General features: G+C 49.2%; 2 protein-coding genes across 6 annotated transcripts in view; one reads left to right on the forward strand and one right to left on the reverse strand.

The window, feature by feature from the left end:
• The window catches only part of CFAP263 (cilia and flagella associated protein 263), a 34381-nt gene extending 18155 nt beyond the window's left edge, over window positions 1–16226 (forward strand). For 3 of the 5 annotated variants that reach the window (XM_062176427.1, XM_062176430.1, XM_062176432.1), the window contains 2 exons: window positions 6113–6268; window positions 7208–8329. In XM_062176427.1, coding sequence (XP_062032411.1) covers window positions 6113–6268; window positions 7208–7264 — 213 coding nt within the window. In that variant the 3' untranslated portion in view covers window positions 7265–8329. Of the gene's footprint in view, window positions 1–6112; window positions 6269–7207; window positions 8330–13008; window positions 13360–16162 lie in introns of those variants that run through there. The other 2 variants (XM_062176428.1, XM_062176429.1) reach the window with 2 other exon arrangements.
• PRSS54 (serine protease 54) lies at window positions 7744–19714 on the reverse strand. Its single transcript, XM_062176433.1, has 5 exons — window positions 19657–19714; window positions 16211–16385; window positions 11941–12199; window positions 11429–11560; window positions 7744–8268 (listed from the first exon to the last, which is right to left on the reverse strand). The coding sequence occupies exons 1-5, from the start codon at window positions 19712–19714 to the stop codon at window positions 7744–7746; spliced, it is 1149 nt and encodes a 382-aa protein (XP_062032417.1).
• Between the last annotated feature and the right edge of the window lie 1497 nt (window positions 19715–21211).

Raw genomic sequence — 21211 nt, forward strand, 5'->3', positions numbered from 1 at the left:
GCTTTGTTCAGCTTTTACTTGAGTTATTTATATTTTTATAATTGAAATGTAAGAATTCTTTTTGTTTTTGAAAGATAGAGTTATGCAGAGAGAGAGACAAAGACAAAGACAGAGGGACACAGAGAGACAGAGCTATCTTCCATCCACTAGTTTACTCCCTAAATGCCCGCAACAACCAGGGTTGGGCCAAGCCAAAGCCAGGAGCCAAGAACTCCATCTGATTCTCCAATGTGGATGGCAGGGGCCCAGGGACTTGGACCATCTTCCACTGCTTTCCCAGATGCATTATCAGGGAGCTGGGTGAGAAGCAGAGCATCTGGGACTCAAACTGGCACTCTAATTTGGGATATTGGCATTGCAAGTGGTGTCTTAACCCACTGCACCTCAACAATGGCCCCAATAATTCTTTATATATTCTTGATTCAATCTCTTAGCAGATAAATGACTGAAAATGTTTTCTCCCATTCTTTAGGTTTTCTTTTACTTTCTTTATGGTGTTATTTGCAGTACAAAAGTTTTTTGATGAAATCTGATTTATCTTTTGAGGTTGTGCTTTTGGTATCATATTTGAGAAACCATTGTCTAACCCAATGTCATGGAGATTTGCTCCTGTCTCCTTTTAAAGAGTTTTATATTTTTAGCTCTTACATTTAGGCTTATGAACCATTTTAGTTAATTTTTTAAAATGGTGTGGGGGAAGGGGGACAAGAGTTATAAGAAGAAAGGAGATGAGTATGTGTGAATGCTTTCAGTTTGTTCTGTCAGCCTTATTATTTACCATTTGTGATTTCATTTCTTCCTGTGGATTTGAATTACCAACTGGGGTTACTTTATTATTCAAACACAATTCTATATCAACCTGCCTCCTTTGTACTGTAACTGTCAGATATATGTTTAAATGTTGTAGATTCCTAAACACAATTATGTATGGGTTGTTTCATGCACTTGCTTTTAAAATCAGTTAAGAGAAGAAATATGCAATTATATTGTCTTTTAGAATTACCTAGATAATTACCTTCATTTTTCTTTTTTTATTTAAGATTTATTATTTATTTTAAAGATTTATTTATTTATTTGACAGGCAGAGATACAGGGAGAGGAGGAGAGACAGAGAGAGATCTTCTATGTGCTGGTTCATTCTCAAATGATCACAATGTCCCAGGCTAGGCCAGGCCGAAGCAAGGAGCCTCGCGCTTCATCCAGGTCTCCAACATGAGTTCAGGGGCCCAAGTACTTGGGTCATCTGCTGCTGCTTTCCAGGCGCATTTGCAGGGAGCTGGATCGAAAGTAGAGCAGTCAAGTCTCGAACTGGCACCCATATGGGATGCTGATACTGCAGGTGGAGGCTTAATCTGTGCCACAGTGCCAGCCCCTTATTGATTTATTTGAAAGTTAGAGTTAGAGAGAGAGTGAGAAACAGAGAGAAATCTTCCCTCCATTAATTCACTCCCCAACTGGCTACAACAGCTGGAGCTGGGCCAGTTTGAAGCCAAGAGCCAGGAGTTTCCTCTGGGTCTCCTTTGTGGGGTCAGGGGTCCAAAGAATTGGACCATCCTCCACTGCTTTTCCAGACACATTAGCAGGGAGCTAGATCAGAAGTGGAGCAACCAGGACTTGACCCAGCACCCATATGTGATGCCAGTGCTTCAGGCTGGGGCTTTAACCCGCTATGCCACAGCGCTGACCCACATTTAGTTCTTTATTAAAAAAAAAAAATTCTGGGGCCAGCGCTGTGACATAGTGGGTAAAGCCATCACCTGTGGTGCCAGCATCTCATATGGCCACTCGTATGGCCCCTGCACCCACACAGGAGACCAGGAAGAGGCTCCTGTCATTGTGACCATTTGGGGAGTGAACCAGCAGATGGAAGATATCTCTCTCTCTCTTTCCTCTAGTGGGTGTACCTCTACCTCTTTCCATAACTCTTTCAAATAAAAATGAATCTTTTTAAAAAACAACACAGGAGTTGCTATATTAAGGCTGGCACTGTGGCACAGTGAGTTAAAACATCCCATATGGGCACCAGTTTGAATCCCAGCTACTTTGTTTCTGATCCAGCTCCCTGCTAATGTGGAAAATGGCCCAAATGCTTGGGCCCCTGCACACACATGGGAGACCTGGAAGAAGCTCCTGGCTTCAACCTGGCCCAGCCCTGGCCGTTGCAGCCATTTGGGGAGTGGACAAGCGGAGGGAAGATCTCTCTCTCTCTCTTTTTTCCAAAAAAGATTTTATTTATTTACTTGAAAGGCAGAGTTACAGAGAGGCAGAGGCAAAGAGAGAGAGAGAGGTCTTCCCCTGCTGGTTCACGCCTCAAGTGGCCTCAATGGCCGGAGTTTGCTGATCCAAAACAAGAAGCCAGGAGCTTCTTCCGGGTCTTCACACGGGTGCAGGGGCCCAAGGACTTGGGCTCTTCTACTGCTTTCCCAGGCCACAGCAGAGGGCAGGATAGTAAGTAGAGCAGCTGGGACTCGAACTGGCGCCCATATGCTCCAGCTTTACCCGCTATGCCATAGCAACAGCAATAAAGTCTTTAAAAACAAAAAGAGCTACTATATTATCTAAAATATTCAGATTTCAACAAAAATTATGAGATAAGAAAAGAACAGGAAAATGCACCTTAGGGAAAAACAAAACAAAACAAAAGGAAACACAAACTGCCTTTGAGGGAGTCCAGATTTTCAAAGAACCAAAGGAAGCTATGTTTACAAGAATTAAAGGAATACATGATGATAATGTCTTATTAGGTAGAGAATACAATGAAGAGGTAGAAATTACTATTTTTTTAAAGATTTATTTATTTATTTGAAAAAGTTACACAGAGGCAGAGAGAGAGAAAGGGGTCTTCCATCTGCTGGTTCATTCCCCAAATGTCCACAATGGTTGGAGCCAGGCCAATCTGAATCCAGGAGCCAGGAGCTTCCTCCAGGTCTCCCATGTGGGTGCAGGGACCCAAGCACCTGATCCATCTTCTGCTGCTTTCCCAGGCCATAGCAGAGAGCTGGACTGAAAGTGGAGCAGCCAGGATTCAAACTGGAGCCCACATGGGATGCCAACGCTGCAGGCCAGGGCTTTAACCTGCTGTGACATAGCACTAGCCCCCCCAGTATGGTAACTCTTGATTTTGATGTCTCCCCAACCCCTTTTTGGCTGTTTTTGCTCGTTGCTTGTTCAGTGACTCGGCTGCACTGGATCAGTAAGGTTGGCTTTCCCTGTCGTTGGTAGGCTCCAGCATTGCTCCTCAGCAAGGGCAGCCTTGGTTCGCACACAGCTCTGTAACAGCTCTGGACGGTGGCATTTCACATGAGCTCTCTTGGACTTTGCATCCCCCTGTTTCTGGCTGGTCTCTCTCTACAGTACCACACCTAGCTATTAGACTCTACTAATCGCTCACTGATTGTTCTTTTGCTTTCAACAGCACCCTGAAGTATTAATTATTCCACATTCTGATACACGTATGGTCAGACCCCTTTGCAGGGGCAAGGTGTTTCCAGTCTTTGAGGCCCTTTTTATTTTATTATTATCAGTTTTTAAAGATTTTTAATTTATTTGAATGTCAGAGTTACACAGGAAGAGAAGGAGAGGCAGAGAGAGAGAGAGAGAGAGAGAGAGAGAGAGAGGTCTTCCATCTGCTGGTTCACTCTCCAGATGACTGCAATGGCCAGAGCTGTGCCAGGCTGAAGCCAGGAGCCAGGAGCTTCCTCCAGGTCTCCCACGTAGGTGCAGGGGTGCAAGGACTTGGGCCATCCTCCACTGGCTTTCCAGGCTATAGCAGAGAGCTGGATTGGAAGTGGAGCCCTGTACCCGAAACCTCGCCCATACTGAACACTGGCACTGCAGACCAGGGCTTTACCCTGATTTGCCACAGCGCTGGCCCCCCTAAGTGAAGTCTTAACTGCTCTGCCAGATGCTTGCCCCAGGTTGGTAGAATGGGGATTACCAAGGTAAGCGAGGGAGAGAAAATAAGGAAAGGTGGGATGTGGATTAAGGGGTACAACTCTACAGTAAGGTAGGATGATTAAGTCTAAATATATAAGGAATTATAACTATGGCTAATAATTTTACATACTGAAAAAAATGTGAAAAGAGTAGCTTTCAGGTACTTTCTCCTGCCAACAAAAAGCTAACTATAGAAGGGACAGCGGGTTAATGCCCTGGCCTGAAGTGCTGGCATCCCATATGGGCACCTGTTCATGACCTGGCTGCTCCACTTCTGATCCAGTGCTCTGCTATGGCCTGGGAAAGCAGTAGAAGATGGCCCAAGTCCTTGGGCCTCTGCACCCAAGTGGGAGACCCAGAAGAAGCCCCTGGCTCCTGGCTTAGGATCAGTGCAACTCTGGCCATTGTGGCCAATTGGAGAGTGAACCATTGGATGGAAACCACCACCACCTCCGACTCTCCTCTCTCTGTGTAACTCTGACTTTCAAATAAATAAATCTTAAAAAAAAAGGATGTATACAGGCTTAGGGTAGGGTTCCCCACCATTGATTGGTGCTTCTGATATTTTAGACTGGATAATTCTTTCTTGTGGAGGTTATCCTGTGCATTGTAGCATGTTCAGTAACATTCTTGACCAAAATACCTTAGCCAACATGTTAGGTGCCAGTAGCACCCCTCCCCGAGCTGTGACAAAAATGTGTCCAGATGTTGCCAAATGTTCTGGGGGGCAAAATTGCCTCCAGGTGAGAACCACAGCCTCAGAACAAGCAATTTCACAATTAGTGAAATTTAGGATAAACTACATTTAGTTCACTAATTGTAAACTTATACTTGCATATTTACCATATGACATATAGCCAGACGATTAGTAATCATGCCACTGTTTGTTATGATAGCAGAGTACTGAAAGCTAAGTGACTGTTTATGGGAGACTCACTGAATTACTGTACATCCATAAGGAAAAATATGTAGCTGTCAAAAAGAATGATGAAATCCTTTATGTGCTGATAAAAGGGTCCTCAGGATTTATTGAGTGAAAAAAAAGCCAGGTAAGTAAAAGTGAATAGAAGATGCTATTGTCTGTGTCAAAAAAGGAAGCATGTTTAATATTTATAAAGTCATAGATCTCTAGACAGATGCATACAACCTAAAAAGAGGTGTTGTTTCCATTTCTGGGAAAGAGATCTTCATGATGAGGGAACAAAGTGATGGGAACTTGTCGCTGTGTACTGTTAGACCACTTGAAGTGAATGTGTTGGTTGCACAAAACAATTGGTAAAGTAAAATTTAAGACTGTGTTAATTCAGAAAAGTCCACTCAATTAGAAGTGTTCTAGTTAATTGTACTGTGAATTTAAAAAAATTTAAGATAGGGCTTCCTCAAAAATTAAATTCCTGTAGGTTCCAGCAATTCTACTCTGAGGTATAAACCCAAAAGAATTGAAAACAAGGGGTGGGGGAACAGTACTGTGGAGTAGCAGGTAAAGCCACTGCCTGAAGTGCCAGCATCCCATTAAGAGCACTGGTTCGAGACCCAACTGTTCCACTTCTGGGAAAGCAACGAAAGATGGTCCAGGTCCTTGGACTCCTGTATCCGTGTGGGAGACGAGACCAGGAAGAAACTCCTGGCTCCTGGCTTCAGAGCAGCCCAGCTTCAGCCATTGTGGCCATTTGAGGAGTAAACCAGTGGATGGAAATCTCTCTCTCTGCCTCTGCCTCTCTGTAACTCTGCCTTTCAAATAAATCTCAAAAAACAAAACAAAACAAAACAAACAAACAAATAAAAAACCCAGGGACTCTGTACATCCATATTTATGGCAGCATTTCTTATAATTGTATCTTACAATAAAAGAAGACAGAAAAGTGAATTGAAACTGATCAAAGCTTAAATATACCATTTTCACACACAGAAAAAATTTAAGAAGTCCAAATAAGGAAAACATGTTCCTTTATCAAGGGGTAGGAAAAGAAAGGACTGGTTTAGACTGGTGTTTGTGAACTGGATTCAGACATCAGGATCTGTCAAAAATCGGAATCTTCTGATTCCCCACCCCTTTGAAAATGTAGCTACTATTTTTGAACTGCATTGAACCTCTGAGGAGAGGTGTCAGAGCCGGGAGTCCACAAGGCAGGTGCCACCAGGACTCCCTGTGCACAACCCATCTTTCTCCACCCAGGACCGGGCCAAAGCTGAGGCTGCGAACAAGAAGTTGCGGAGGCAGCTGGCAGAGTTCCGAGCGCCCCGGGTGATGGTGTACGTCCGGGAGAAGATCCTCAATGGGGACCTGGAGAAGAGCATCAAGATGTGGGAGAGGAAAGTGGAGATCGCAGAGGTGGGTCCCGGGAGCCCCATGGTGGGGTCCAGTCTCGCTGACTCAGCACTGGCGATGGGATGGATGAGTGGGCCTGTGTGCCCTCGACATTTTTGCTCAGGAACGCAGATATTTGCACGGCAGCACCTGTGAACAAATCTCACCACTGCCTCGACTGTTAACCCCAAATGATTGCTTTTAAAAAGCTCCCTTTTCACTGTCAGGGACGGGATCTTTTCAGGGGTCAGGGAGGGAGCCTGTGGGAATAGTGTTTTATAGCTGCTGTTTCCTTCATGAATCCCTCCACGCCATGGGTAATTTAGTGATTGCTGTTTTATACATGGAGAAACCAATTTTTTTAAAAATGATAACGGATTTTTAATATCACTCAGAACCCAGTTGCAAGCTCTTACACAGTTGCCATGGGTCTCTGCGGCCTCTGGATATGGTACAGTGTTCATGGGAAGCATCCTTGCTCCTTGTGAGCTGCTGGAGGAATGTGGGTGACACGGAACTGGGATGCTGAGTACTGCAGCTGCCACGGTGGCTGCAAACCGGCGTCACTTAGACAGACGTGGTGAGAGTGCCTTGAAAAGCCAGGCAGGCCACTTGGGAAACTGGGAGCTCGATGCTTTCACCTCTGGACCCAGGCTGCATTTCCCATGCTAGTTTCTCCTGCCTTTCCTGGGGCCACTTGGTGGCCAGGAGTAAGTGACAGTCCACATTTGGGCCATCAGATCTGGAGCTGAGAAGCAGCAGGGGGTCGCAGCAGGAACCTGCCACTTCTCCCTTCACATTGCTGACAAGACTCTTGCCAGTGAGCCCTGCCCCTTGGTGGCGCTGTCCCCACAGGGTTGTCTGTGACCATCAGCAGGGCTGGAGGAGGGCTGCATTCTGAATAGCCACATTCAGTTTTTCCCAAGTGACCTTCTCCCCTCTCCCCCTTTTTCCTCTTTGCAGATGTCCTTAAAAGGCTACCGCAAATCTTGGAATAAAATGAAAACAACCAATGAGTAATCGCAGGCAATTTGGCCTCTGGGAAGCAGCCAGAGGCAGGCCCTGGCTGGCAGACCAAGAAGTGATCCATTAAAGCAACCAGCTCTTTTCTAGTCACGGGGTCTTCTCACTGCTCCCTGTGCTGGCTGGTGTCCCCGACTCCCCAGCCAGGCTGACCGTCATGTCCCGGGCCACATCTGCCCACAGGGAGTGTTTTCACAGCCTGGCCCCTGGAACCATTAACACTGAAAGAACCACAGGGCACTCTAATAGTTTGGCACTTGTAAGCCCACATTTAGTTCACAAGCACAAATTTTGAAAGTGACCTTCCCGCAGGTGGGAGTGGGACAGAGGAGGGAGAGCCGGCCCCGTGTGTGCTGTGGGCCTATCTGTGGCACCCAGGTGTGGAACTATCAAAACCAGACACCCAAACAGCATGGTGAATGCCTGGCACTCACCATTCTGAGCTTACTCTTCAGCGTGGTGAGTTAGCTCCTAGACTAGACACCGCCACAAAAGAATGCAAGCACAAAGAAAACGGAGAACATTTCTTGGGGCTGATGCAACCTGTTCTGGCCTGCGATAGACCCACCCTGCCCAGCCTCCCCTCCGTAATAGTCATAGTACGCGGGTTGTATGGCCTGCTCAGAGGAACTGCGCGGCTCCCCCAGGCTCTTTTCCCTGAAGTCTAGACTGTCTCTAGAGCTGTTTGCTGGCCATGGATGCATGGTGGTCTTTGTTTGGGACCATGCGACATGGTCCAGCTGAATGTGCACACTTTGTGTCACGACACCGTGACGCTGCGACTCGTCCTTGGGGAAAGACATCAGCTCCTCCCAGTGGTGGAGGGAAGACAGGGGAGGACTGGCCCTTCTCGTCTTGGACGTGATCCAGTCGCTGTAGTCTTCCACCTTGGTGTATAGAAACAGGCCAGGGCATGGCTCGCCACCTTCGGTCAGGACTCCCCTCAGGACCCACAGATCCGACCGCTGTAGCTGGCACATAATCGGGTTTCCTGGTTCTCCCTGTGACAAAGGACAAAAGGCTTCAGGTCTCGGGAAAATGTGTTTTCTTTTTCAATACATCCTTGGGCAATTTACTCTTTGTTCTAGAAATGTTTTATACTGGTTCTCACTGGAAATGGGGCAAACTAGAGGATATCATTTCAAATCTGAGAAGCTACCAGGACACATTCCAACAAGATGACTTTTCCTTTTATTATGCAAATTATCTGCGGGCTTCTGCAGATGGCCTGGAGCTTCCTGGTTCATATTTTCTTGTCCCTTTCCAGGACTTGGACTAAATCCTCCTCTCGTGGCTCTTCCTCCCTCCCAGGTTGGCATTTCTGCCTTTCCTGTCTGGAATGCTCACACTTTCCCTTCTCTTTTCTTTCCCGATCGCATCCTTGGTTTATGCTCCTCTCTCCCACCTGCAGTCCCAGCTTCCCGGGGAACTAGCAAGGTTCCCAGCTTTTCCACAAGGCAGTTGCCCATCTCTCCACCTGCTTACCAGCCCTCTCCATGCTGAAGCCTTCCCTGTTCCCGAGGGAGCAGTCCTCTGGGACTCGGGAATTCTGCCACACACATACCTCACCTCACGGAAGGTGAGTGGATAGAAGCTTGGCACAGTTAGCTAGACGTAGACATGTGACTCTGGGCAAGTGCCCCAGCTCTCTCTGAGCCGGAGTGGGACACAGTGGATGCCTGAAAGACGTGCAGAATGCCTAGCACCGTGCCTGGCATATGGTATGCACTCAGAAAAATACTAGTTTTTTTCATTTCAATGCTGATAAAACATCCCTTTTCAGTGAAAAGTTGAGAAAAATGGGAAAAGCAGTAAGACAACTACTAGGTATGATTTACCTTGTCTGCCCTGCCCATCCTCCACCCCAGGCCTGGCTAAAAGGAAAACCCCACCCCCATCTCAGCCCTGTCACAAAAGAGGGTTAGTCATCCAAAGGGCCACTAGCCATCTTTGACCGGTGTGGCCTGCCTGGCTGGAGCAGCTGGGCAGTGGCCTGACACAGACTGGGGTTGCAGCGGACAGCAGGAAACAGTCTGAACAGACTCGACAAGGAGACACAGAAGGGCCAAGGAGTGGCCACCTCGGCCCCGTGCCCTCCGCAGGCCGGGTGTTGACTTTGTCTTGGGTGTCCTCTTCCAGTAAGCCTCCAGCTGTCTAGGAAGCTGCCCCAGAGCAGAAATGGGGGTGAATGGGAGAAGAAAGGAGCGGCTCCACAGAGCAGCCAGGAGCCGCACTCTGCAGAGCCCGCATCATCCCCTGGCAGCCTCTCATCAGGCCGAGGCCATACACACGAGGAAGACCCTCTGGGCTTTGTTCTGTGCCTCTCATTAGATGGAAGGAACTCCTTCAGTACGGCACCCTAGATTTTCCAGTGTTTCACAGTCTCCCAACAGCAGAGGGTAGAGATTTCATCCCAGCATCCTGGCTGGTTACCCCAGGTGTGGAGAACAGTCCCTCGTCTATATCCTGTGAAGTCCAGCCGGTACGTGGAAGCCTCCTGGCCAAGATTGGTGTGGTCTCCCCGCCTTCCTCCAGTCTCATTTCCAGTTTGTCTTAACTATGGTTTTTTAACTTGAGAAAGAATAGAACTCAACTGAGGGTGGTTTGATGAATGATAGTTTGATCGAAGTCCCCAGCCATGGGCCATGGTTTGGTAGGGTGCTGTTCTACCAGGAGCAGAATATGCTGCTTTTTCTCTTCCCCATCCTCTTGCAGGGCTCTGACTTCTGGAGCAAAAGGAGCTGAGACAAAAAAATACCAAGTGCACCTCTGGAGCAGCCCTGCCTCATCTCCCAGGGGAGCCAGGCTCTGAGGGCCACCTCCATTTGCTAACCCTTTCCTTGACATTCAGCAAAAGGCCTAACGGTCATGCATTGTTTGTTTTGGAGTGGGAGATGCATTCAGAGTGACTCTGCTTTTGTTAGATTTCTGGGGGAACTGCATTAGGAGATACTGAACCTGATGGTTTATTCTACATATGAGCGGTGTGACTTGGTGGCCCTCTGGACACTAGAACGCATTTCCAAGACAGGAAGGATTCTAGGTTGACAAGTCACTACCAGACAGTTTGCAAGGACGATCCTATTCAAACACACATGACCATTTATAAGTGTGCCACAGTGAAAAACCCATCTGAACTTTGCAGGTAAAAGGTCAGTCGCTTAGAGCACAGTTTACCATATTCCATTGAGTTAACAACTTTGAACCTAGAATCAGGTGATGTTGGTGTTTAACTGGCAGCATCTTTTTATTTCTTGTTATTATATAAAACAGTGGTGTTTTCTACCATTGATGGCATCTCGAATCTAATTAAGTATAGTGCTGGACGGATGAATTGGTTAGTGGCAGGATTTTATTAATTAGCTAGGTCTTCTACTATATTTTAACATATCATCTAGTTAAAAAGTCACTGAGGTCCTCCACTTGGCAGACAGACTCGTACAAAGTAGGCACTCAATAGATGTTGAACCAACTCTGCAAGGACACACTGCTTAATGAGAGGTGGCCCATGCTTTCACAATGAAATGAAATTTAGAAAGAATTATCTGTACATATGCATTTCTTTCCCTTATTCTAAAGATACCCTTATAGATCCTCTGGGAAAAAAGATTTCCTAACCAGAGAGTCCTGATTTAGAAGAGAGTGGGGATCAGCGTCTTACAAAGACAATTTTAGAGTAGAGGAGAGAGAAACTCTGCCTGGAGATCTGTTAGACCCAGGTTCCCGTCTTTACACCAGCACTTGTCAACTAGGTGATCCTGGCGAGCCACACGGGGCCTGAACCAGGTGTTTGTGACGTCTGCAGAGTCTCCTGAGATAGTAGGAGGGCCTTGTGTGGGTGGGCGGCAGGGCTTACAGAAGGAAAACCCGTTATCTGATAAGCAATGTCATTGGAGGGGAGTGAGGCTCCAGAGAAGGTGAACACAAATGGCCCCCGCTGTCACAGGGCTGACTCAGGTCCTACCGAGTGTGGTGTCTGGTTAGTCCACTCGGCAGGCTTTCACTGAGCACTTGCTATCTGCCAAGCGCTGCGCACCCCAGAGACAGTCGGGAATCCAAGTCATAGCCCCTCCCCTCCAGCAAGAGGCAGTCCTGAGGCTCCCCCTTGATGTGACCAATGCGTCCCCTCAGCATTTGGCTTCCACTCTGTCATGTTCTTACCAAGCAGACGGCTTCAGTTTCCTGCTCTAGGTGGTGGCCACATCCCGTTTTCTTGAGTTTGCGTGAGGAACACAGGTCGATGTCTTTCACGGAGATTTTCCTCAGGATGCTCATCGTCATGTGATTTCCTGTCTGGACCATGCAACAGAGAGGCCAAGAATGAACAAGAAGGTCATCCCTAAGCAGCACGCCTGCCATTCACATATCCAAATGGGAGCAGAAGATGTTCTTCTGAATCCCTTTTCTGTGTCTAATCTTTATGCAAACTACTTTGCTTTGAACTTGAATATGTAAACAGAGAGGTAAAAGGACCAACACGATGTAAGAATGGTCGCAGAAAGGGCAAGTGCTGGGAATTTTGGCTGATTGGCTAGGTAAAGGTTCCAGCCCCACTCTAGAACCTCAAGAAACCTGAGTTATCGAGCTAACCCCAGAGCAGTTCAGCCAAGTCACTCCCACCCCGTCACTGCTAGCGCACACACAGCCTGCTCTAGGAGAAGGAATGCTTTAACTGCAGACGTGGGGTTCCATCCCGACACCCAGCAGTTCCGCAAGGCTGGTGGCATGTGCAGCCTTCTGCCGAGGAAGCAGATGGACTGGACCAGTTCGTTGAAGTGTATTGCTGAGTCTGTCTTCAGGAGGGCTATGTTGTTGTTCATTGAGTGGTTATCGAAGTCCTCGTGGATGATGATAGTATTGACCGGATACTCTGTGTGAGCAGTCTGTCTGGGGTCCATGTTAGCTATGCCGACCACAACGATAGCGTCCTTCCTGGAGAGACAGCGAGAGAATCTCGACAAGTCAAGGAACCAAGGGAGCTTCATGGTTTTCTTTTTTTCGTGCTCATTCAGTTACCCTCCCTTTGTACTTAGTCTCCAGGAAATTGTTCTCAATCCCTAGGCTTGTGCTCTCCCTTGTGAGCCCAGTTTAACTCCGTGTGTCTCACCACCCACAAGTAATTAATCTGTTAGCTTGGTATCACTGATTAACTTTTTTTCTGTGCATAGACAGGTTTTCTTTTTTATTTGTTTGTTTATTTATTTGTTTAAATGTAGGTGTAGTTATACCAAGGTGGTAATTTTCACTCATGCTTTTAACACTTAGCATTTTAATACAAGCATCTTTCTTTTTTTTCTTTGACAGGCAGAGTGGACAGTGAGAGAGAGAGAGAGAGAGAGAGAGAGAGAAAGGTCTTCCTTTTGCCATTGGTTCACCCTCCAATGGCCGCCGCGGTAGGCGCGCTGCGGCCGGCGCACCGCGCTGATCCAATGGCAGGAGCCAGGTGCTTCTCCTGCTCTCCCATGGGGTGCAGGGCCCAAGCACTTGGGCCATCCTCCACTGCACTCCTGGGCCACAGCAGAGAGCTGGCCTGGAAGAGGGGCAACCGGGACAGAATCCGGTGCCCCGACTGGGACTAGAACCCGGTGTGCCAGCGCCACAAGGCGGAGGATTAGCCTAGTGAGCCGCGGCGCCAGCCACAAGCATCTTTCTACATTACATGCTCTATAAATACACTTTGGAAGAAGTTCCAATTTTAACAGCAGTGGAGTTAAGCTGGATGTTGCCATTTCTTCTCTCAGGATTCACCCAAGGACTACAAGAATGAGAAATAAATGCAAACACCATGAAACCAAGAGACACCGGACAATCCAAACCTTAGAGGAAGGGCTGCTGGCAGCCGTGAAGGATGGCAGGGGCACAGTGAGTGATGACAGCTGATTCCTGAGAGCTCAGAAATACCTGGTTCAGAAGGTTCTCAGCAAAGACATGGGAAGAAAACTGCCACCGAAATGAAGGCCAGATTGGAAACCGCATAAAGGAGAAGAGGAACCCCAGAAAATGTGATGAGGGGCGAAGAAGGTAGGCTGAGAAAAGCAACCAAGATGAAATGAAATAAACAACTTTTAAAGGCTAGGGAGGAAAATGACACATATGGCGGTTCAAGCAGAGTCAGCATAGCACAATGAAGGTAACCAAAACAATGGAAGATAAAATCTTGAAGACATAATTTAAAAAAGTTTCCCTGGGCCTAGCCTTGTGGTGCCGTGGGTTAAGTCACCACCTGCGATGCCAGCACATAGATGCTAGTTGATGTCAATAGAGTGTTCCATTTCTGATCCAGCTCCCTGTTAATGACCTGGGAAAAGCAACGGAAGATAGCCCAAGTGTTTGGGCCCCTGCCACCCACATGAGAGACCTGCGTTCAGCCTGGCCCAGCTCTGGCTGTTGGAGCCATCTGGGGAGTGAACCAGGAAGATTCTCTGTGTATGTGGCCCTCTATAACTCTTTCACATACATGGATAACTCTTTGAAGGAAAGCAAGTTTTCCAGAAATAAGACCTGACTGTTGAGTTTGGAAGAGTATTCTGTCCCAAGCAGGGTGGGGGGAGGATGGTGCAGAATAATGAGCATGGAGATGTGTCCTGGCACACTCCAGCGAGGTGCAGAGCAGAGAGTTTAGTAAAGGCACTTGTCACAGAGACTGGGGAGGACGTGGAGAAAGCACAGGAATGGTGCAGTCTTCTGGGTACTGTACGACATGGGCTGGGGTCACCACACAGGGCTGGTGCCGCCTGGAGGCGCTGGATGACAGGGAGTGGTCCCTTAGTGGAGGAGGCAGCCAGTCTGCTTGAACCCCTCAAGGGAATAAGGACCTGGACCTTATTCTCCTCACTCCACTCTTGTCTGCAATCCCCTTGTTCAAACCCAACTAGAACCCAAAAGGCAAGAAAGACCATTGGTGGGACCCCCACTGTTCTGTTTCCTGGGACCTTAGCAGGATGGAAAAGAGTAGAAAGTGGATCTGAAGGGGCAAATGGGAAAGACCTGGCATTGCCAGTAAGGTTGCTAGACTTGAATGATTAAGAAGGACTCCTTGAGCATCTAGACCAACAAAGATGAAGTCCTCTTAAATTTAGCCATATAGTTTATTGTCCAACCCTGGGAACTTGGGAAAATGAAAGGAGGTGCTGACAGCAGGATGCTGGGATAACAGGTGTAAACCAAGCTTCTCATGCATACAGGATGCATGATCACCCTTCTTACAGAGAAGAAACCAGAGTGGCCTCAGACTTCCCCACAGCAAGGTCTGATACCAGAAGCCAGGGTAGCGGCGAGGTGGGGTGACGCCCATAATAAAGTCCTCAAAAAGAGCCAAGTTGTAGGCCATGAATTCATACCCAAGTTAGGCCATTCAGGCTGAAGGGCAGTACAACATTTCTGAATATGCAAAGGCCAAGGGAATAACAGTTCTTGGGAGCCTTTTAAGAAACTGCTGAGGGGCAGCGCAGTGGTGCAGAGGGTTAAAGCTGCAGCCTACAGTGCCGGCATCCCATATGGTCATTGGTTTGAGTCCCAGCTGCTCCACTTCCGATCCAGCTCTCTGCTGTGGCCTGGGAAAGCAGTGGAGGATGGGCCAAGTCCTTGGGCCCCTGAACCAACGTGGGAGACCTGGAAGGAGCACCTGGCTCCTGGCTTTGGATCAGCTTAGCTTTCACCATTGGTCATTTGAGGAGTGAACCAGCGAATGGAAGACCTTGCTCACTCTCTCTGGCTCTGCCTCTCTCTGTAACTGTCTATCAAATAAATAAAATAAATCTTAAAAAAAGAAATTACTTGAAGACAAATTTTAGCTAAACCTCGTGTTGAATGGAGAAAGTCCAAACAGAACTGTCAGAAAGTGTAGAATTTATTATAATAGTGGACTAAAAACAAAAGAAAACTTTTAAGTTATAGAGTAAAAATGTAAACCCTGGCAACAACTGCATAGCATAACTGAAGTTAGAAAGAGACAGATGTGTAGACCAATTTCCTCATCTTTTCTAGGAGTTGAAACACAATTACAGCTAATGCAATATCATAGGGATGTACAAATACGTAAATGAATTCAGGTGAATGCTAAAACATTTAATTAAAATTAAGAGAAGAAAAGAAGGGAACAGGTAGGAATTCTGCTGTGGGCCACAGTAGAGAGTCTAGAGAGAATTTTCCAGAAAGAAGCAGAGGATTTTGGTGTTTACTTGAATTATAACTCTACGGTGGAAAGCAGAATAAAAATACAACAGGGCTGTTGTCCTTACAAGAAGAGGAAGAGGTCAAGGGGTGAGCACACAGAGAGAACAGGCTGTGAGAAGACACAGCAAGGAGGCAGCCATCTGCAAGCCCAAGAAAGAAGCCTCAGGGACACCAACCCTGCCCATGGATTGGACTTCTGCCCTCCAGAATTTGGAGAAATAATTTCTATTGTCACCCTTAGCAGACTGACACAGATTTTGGCTCTGAAAAGTGGGTTGCTATTGTATCAGGTGGCAAAAGACGGTGGAAGTGGTTTTGGAACTGGATAACTGGTAGAGGCTGGAGGAGTTTTGAGGCACAGCCTATGGGGGGAAAAAAAAACTAGACTGCATTGGAGCTGTTAGACAAATGTGAAGAGCTGGCATTGTGGTGCCACCTGCGATGCCAGCATCCCATATGAGCACCTGTTCAAGTCCAGGCTGCTCTACTTCCAACACAGCTGCCTGCTGATGAGCCTGTGAAGGCAAAGGAAGGTGCCCCAAATGCCTGGGCCCTTGCCACCCATACGTGGGAGACCTGAGTGGAGTTTCTGGCTCCTGGCTTTGGCCTGGCCCGGAGCTGGCTGTTGGGGGCATTTGGGGACTGAACCAATAGATGGAAGATTCTCTCTCCCTCTCTCCCTCCCTCCCTCCCTCCCTCCCTCTCTGTCCCTCCTCTCAGCCCAAGCAGGGAACAGGGTGGACCCAGCCCTGCCCGCGGGGCACTGGCCTGTTCTGAAAGGCGGATGCGATGCTGAGGATCCAGAACTCGCTGAGGATGCAGCCGAAAGCCAGGTGGACGTACTGCGAGTCCTGCACCGACACCACCCACGGGAACTCCGTGCTGCTGACCACGTTCTCCTCGGACTCGTCCACGCTGGAGGATCTCTGGATACCACAGTCTGCTGAAGTGGGTGCAGAGCCTCACTTCCGGTGGTTGCCTGTGAGCACCAGCACCCCACCAGCCCTCAGGACCCCCAGCTTGCTTGTCATAACTCGACCTGGGGCGGGGAGGGTTCTTACTATTCTGGACGGTTGTCACCTAAAAGATGTATGGTGGTGTCTTTGAACCTGACAACTACATTAGACTGTTGACCTTTGAGCCTGGAACCTGAGAACCATGTTACACTATTGAAATGAAAGGTTAGCCATTGAGCACTTAGCAGGCAGACTCTGACCCCTTCTGTATACACGGCAGCTCTCACGGTGTCATCCGGGGCCTCCGGATGGCAAGGTAGCCACTGTTCGTGTAGGAACACTAAGCCTTTACTTGCTCTTTGCCTTCTCGTCCTGGCACGGGTGTCCCAGAGGCTAAGTGCTGTCATCACCCTGAGAGCTCCTGAATGTGTGAACCTACATTTTTCCAAGTTTTAATCTCTAGTACGGTTAAACACAGAAAGATACAGCCCCATAAGCCAAGAACCCTTTTAGAATTCCTAATAATTTTTACAAGTATGAAAAGGTCCTGAAACCCAAAGGCTGGGGAACTGCCCTCATATCCACTACTTCAGACAGTTCCCCCAGCAACACTGCGGGTGGGCGTTGGGCTCCACCATTCTCAGTTTGTAGGTGAGAGCAAGTGAGCACTTGGCCAAGTGACGTGGCCGGTAGGCTATAGGGCCGGTCCAGATGGACCCAAGATCCATCCTTTCAGCCCCTCACCGTCCACATCCCAGCCACATTTCATAGCCTATAGTTGGCCCCTACGGTTGCTCACAGGCCGTTGGCACACCTGGCTCTCCTTCCCATGTCTATCTGGCTTGCCAGTGTGTCCCTAAGGGCTAGCATGGTGCCTGGCACCTATCAGGTGCCCAGCAAATGACCCAGAGCATGGACAGAGGGACTCTACCAACCCAGCACTGCCTCTCTCCCTGTGGTCAAGGTGCTGAAAGGTCCTGGCTGGTGGGGCTATTTCTGGCCACGCCCAGGCCTGCTTGGCCTTGGCCTTCCTGAGCCCCCAGTGGGCCACCTCCAACTGGACAGTTTGTTTCCAATGGCAGTTAAATATTGGTGATTCTTTTAAGTGGTCTGCTTGCGCCTCCTGCCAGCCCCAGGTTGGTCCAGTAGGGCTATATTGCCCTGTATTAAAAAAAAAAAAAAAAAAGTTCTATAGGGTTTAGGAGTTTAGAACAGGAAACTTTTCTGGTCCTAAAGGGACTGCTTCAGAGCCCTGGGCTGGCCGAGCTGAGCCTCCCCCTTTCCAGGCACCATTACAGGATGGTATCCACGTGCGCCGCTTTGCTGGTCCAGCTGCTGACTCGCTCCACTGACCCGTGTCCTCCTTCTCTGTCCGTATGCCCTGCTCTGTTCCTGACCTCCCTACAGGACCCAGGGCAGCCCCCTTCTCCCCGCCTAAGCAGAATGGAGGGCAGGGACTCAGCCCAGACTGCATGTTGCGTTTTCTGATCAATTTCAATGTGTATTCAGGGAGGGCTTGGGTGCAGAATCCAAGGTCAAGTCGACCTCTAGTATGGTGTGAGCCACTTCCCTTCCCAGGGCTTCAGTTCCTTCTTTTGAAATATGGAGTAGTAATCCTGGACCTACACTCTCCTTGGGGGTGCAGAGATGACATGAGCTGAAGTTTTGGGAAAGCACTTTGCTTACTGTATCCCCACAATCAATAATGCTAAACCAATGGCAGAACGGACAGTTCCATTTCCTAAGGATGTAAGTCACCGCTCTGGTGGCTGTTTGCACATCCCGAACCACAAGCACCCATTTGTCACTTCCAAATCGGTGTCCATGAACCATGGATGTCACACGATGGGTTCCACCTGCAGACTGTTTGTGTCGGGTGATGAGTGACTGTTTTTTCAGCCATGCATCCAACTGCACACCGTGCTGCCAGATGTTGGGCTAGAGCTTGGGCTTCCAGGGATGGATTTCAGGAGCCTGTCTCAGTGGCGTGCTGCAGAGTGATGGCCGTACAGGGAGGCATGGGGCACAAGAGAGCCTCACCCAGAGTATTCACAGGAAGAGGCGTGGATTCTGCCCCAGGCTTGAAGTCTGGGCAGGCTTTAAGGTGAGCACCAAAAACAGTGAGTTTCCAAAGCATGGCTCTAGCACTGATTGTAACATACAGAATCATCATAAAAGGACCACAGTGTGGGGCATCATGTGACCCAACATCTCCATTAATGGACATCAGGAGACTTTACTGGAACAATGACAGACATGATTGTCAGCACAATGAGGTTTGTAAGGCCACTAAAGTGCTTCCAAACCACCAGAGACAAGACTCCTTGTCTCTGATCTGATTTTCTCTTGGGACATTGGCCATCTATGGTACAGGACATTAACCCATCTTTTCCTAACCCAACAAGAACCCACCCATGTGTGACAATCACCTTCACTTTTGCAAAGTTGTAGCTGGCTAGCTCTGTTAACCTTAGAAAACCCGCATAAGGTCGGCATTTAATGGGGAAATACAACCCAGAAAAAAAATTGTTTGCCCAGGATCACTTAACTCTAGCTTTCTAACTGGAGTGGTGGTGGCCAGGGGTGGAGGCCCTTTCTGTGTTTTCTGGTAGTTCCCTGGCCTCTTTGGGGCTGCAAGGAGGAAGAGGAGGCTGGGGAACGTGCAGGGCCTTTACAGGGGGTTGGGAGTTGTCCCATGTCTCCCGTCTGGCACCAGATCCAGCCGGGATGGCAGTGCGGAGGGGCAGAGCCCACTGGCCGCTATTCGGCTGCCCACCTAGAGTTCAGGGGAGACGCTGCCCATTCTGCCCTCTGAGGCTCTGGCAGCCTCCAAGTCACCCTCAGCAGTCAAGGCCCTGCTGCTCCAGGGACCAGCTCTGTGGTGGGGGTTTGTGCTTAGCCAAAGAGCCACACACCGCAGGAAGGGCAGGTGGGGGCTGGGGGTAGGAGGAGTCTGTCCTTGAGCTGCCCCCTCTGTCCAGCTGGCCTTCCCATCACCCTTGGATTGTTTCCCTAACCACACTCCTGCCCTAAGGATTAGCCCTGACCTTGGGCTTCCAAAACCAGTTTCCTATGTGCGCACCCCGCGGTTCACGGCTTTGATCCATTCTGCCCAGGGCAGAGGGCCTCGAGTCATCCCCTCTTGGGTCCCTCTCTGGACATCAGGGACCACTTCACTTTTCTGGCTGCCCCCCCCCCCCCCGCCACGCCACGCTACCCAGGCAGCTAATGCCGCGCAGAGGGAAACAGCGCGCTTACTGGCAGAAGAGTGGGAGACACAGAGCAGCAGCAAGAGCATCCCTCGCAACTCCGCCATCCCCAAGGGGAGCCGCAGCAGACACCATGGGCAGCTGTGTAGACAGAAAACCCAGTGACTCCATCCTCTCCACACACACACACACACACACACAGGATTTCCCCTCTCTTCCCCAAAGCAGCGATCCTGCTTCCCACAACGTCGGAGGCCCTGCTGCTCTCCAAGGAGAAAGGCCACGGGGAGCCCACCTGTCACATCCCTAGTGCTTGGCTCCGTGCAGTGGAGTGGAGGGAAGCAGCTGTCCAGCACCGATACTCCGTTAGCAACTTGCCAGATAGCCCGGGGAGAGGAGGAAGCCTGCGACTGTGTTTTCTTCTCAATCCAGTCTGGGTCCCTGGATGTCCCAGAGAGTTGGGTTTCTGAAAAGGGTTGGTGTTTGACACGTGGAATTCAACCCTTGCCTTAATTCTGTGGCCATAAACTGCTGTTGAGAGGAAAGGCGGAGCTTCAGTGGAAGTCCACCCTGGGCTTAATGTCTCAGTGTTTTACCCCACCTGTTAAACTGCTGGCCTAAATGCTGCTGGGTTTTCTTTGCACTACTAACAGCCCCAGCATTTAGCTCAGTTCATCCACACAGCCATCCTCGGAGGTAGCCTGCTCCTATTATCCCCATTTTATAGATTCAGAAACTGATTCTCAGAGACATGGAGGAGCCAGCGCAAGGTCACACAGCTACCAAGTTGTGCAGCTGGCACTGGAGCTCAGGTCTGTCTGAATCCAAAACCCCCAGGCGCTTCCCCACCCGCCGTACCACCAGGCTGACACCATTCTCTCCAACAGAGCACCCTGGCCTAAGGAACTCCCATTTCAAGTCACCGTGCTCCGTTCATGACACTGGATGTTCTCGTCCCCAGGGTGGTCCTCACAGTTCTTCCGTGAACTTCTACTAAAGGAGAAACGACCTTACGCAGGCCTTACACAGCAGAGCTCAACAGAGGGAATGCTTCTGCCACCTTGAGAAGAATGTTCCATTGTGGCATCATGGTTGCCATGGCATCTGCACGCAAACGGCTGGACATGGGGACTTAGGAGGAGCCAGGATGAAAAGCCTGCTTGCTACCTAAGCGTGGCAGGGCTGTTACGGAAGCCAGGTCCTCCCCAGGTCTGGCTGAGATGATCTCCTTTCGCCAGATCACAGAGTCCTTTCTCGTCGCGGTCACGGTCAGTCTCCGCCCACCAGCACCCGCCCTGTTCCTCAGACTTGACTCCGGAAGCCCGCAGTTAGCGTGGGCTTGGGCTTTCTGCTCACCACCAGCGGATTACACGCCCAGTGTGGTTACTTTGAGACTCAGCCCAGTTTTATTGAACCTCTTGGCTTGGGAGTCCGAGGCCCAGACCGGAGGCCCAGATGGGCTGTGGGCTGCAGCCCACTGTGAACAGCTTTGGTTTTAGCATAGATGCCAGGACCCCAGAAAAAGGGTGGACATCGTCGTGGTAGGAGGTACGTCCATGGAGCCACAGAGGACTGCAGAAGCATTTGCTGGACGAGTGGATGAA

This window comes from Lepus europaeus, chromosome 19 (assembly GCF_033115175.1).
Source record: "Lepus europaeus isolate LE1 chromosome 19, mLepTim1.pri, whole genome shotgun sequence".
In the NCBI taxonomy this organism is placed as follows: Eukaryota; Metazoa; Chordata; class Mammalia; order Lagomorpha; family Leporidae; genus Lepus; species Lepus europaeus.

Bases quoted from the DNA above. Each gene is read 5' to 3' on its own strand.
- PRSS54 (XM_062176433.1), bottom strand. From the start codon at position 19,714: ATGGCGGAGTTGCGAGGGATGCTCTTGCTGCTGCTCTGTGTCTCCCAC. The intron at 16,386-19,656 runs GTAAGCGCGCTG...CACCCACTTCAG, and splicing joins TGTCTCCCACTCTTCTGCCA to CAGACTGTGGTATCCAGAGA. The intron at 11,561-11,940 runs GTTAAAGCATTC...TGCATGGTCCAG, and splicing joins GATGGAACCCCACGTCTGCA to ACAGGAAATCACATGACGAT.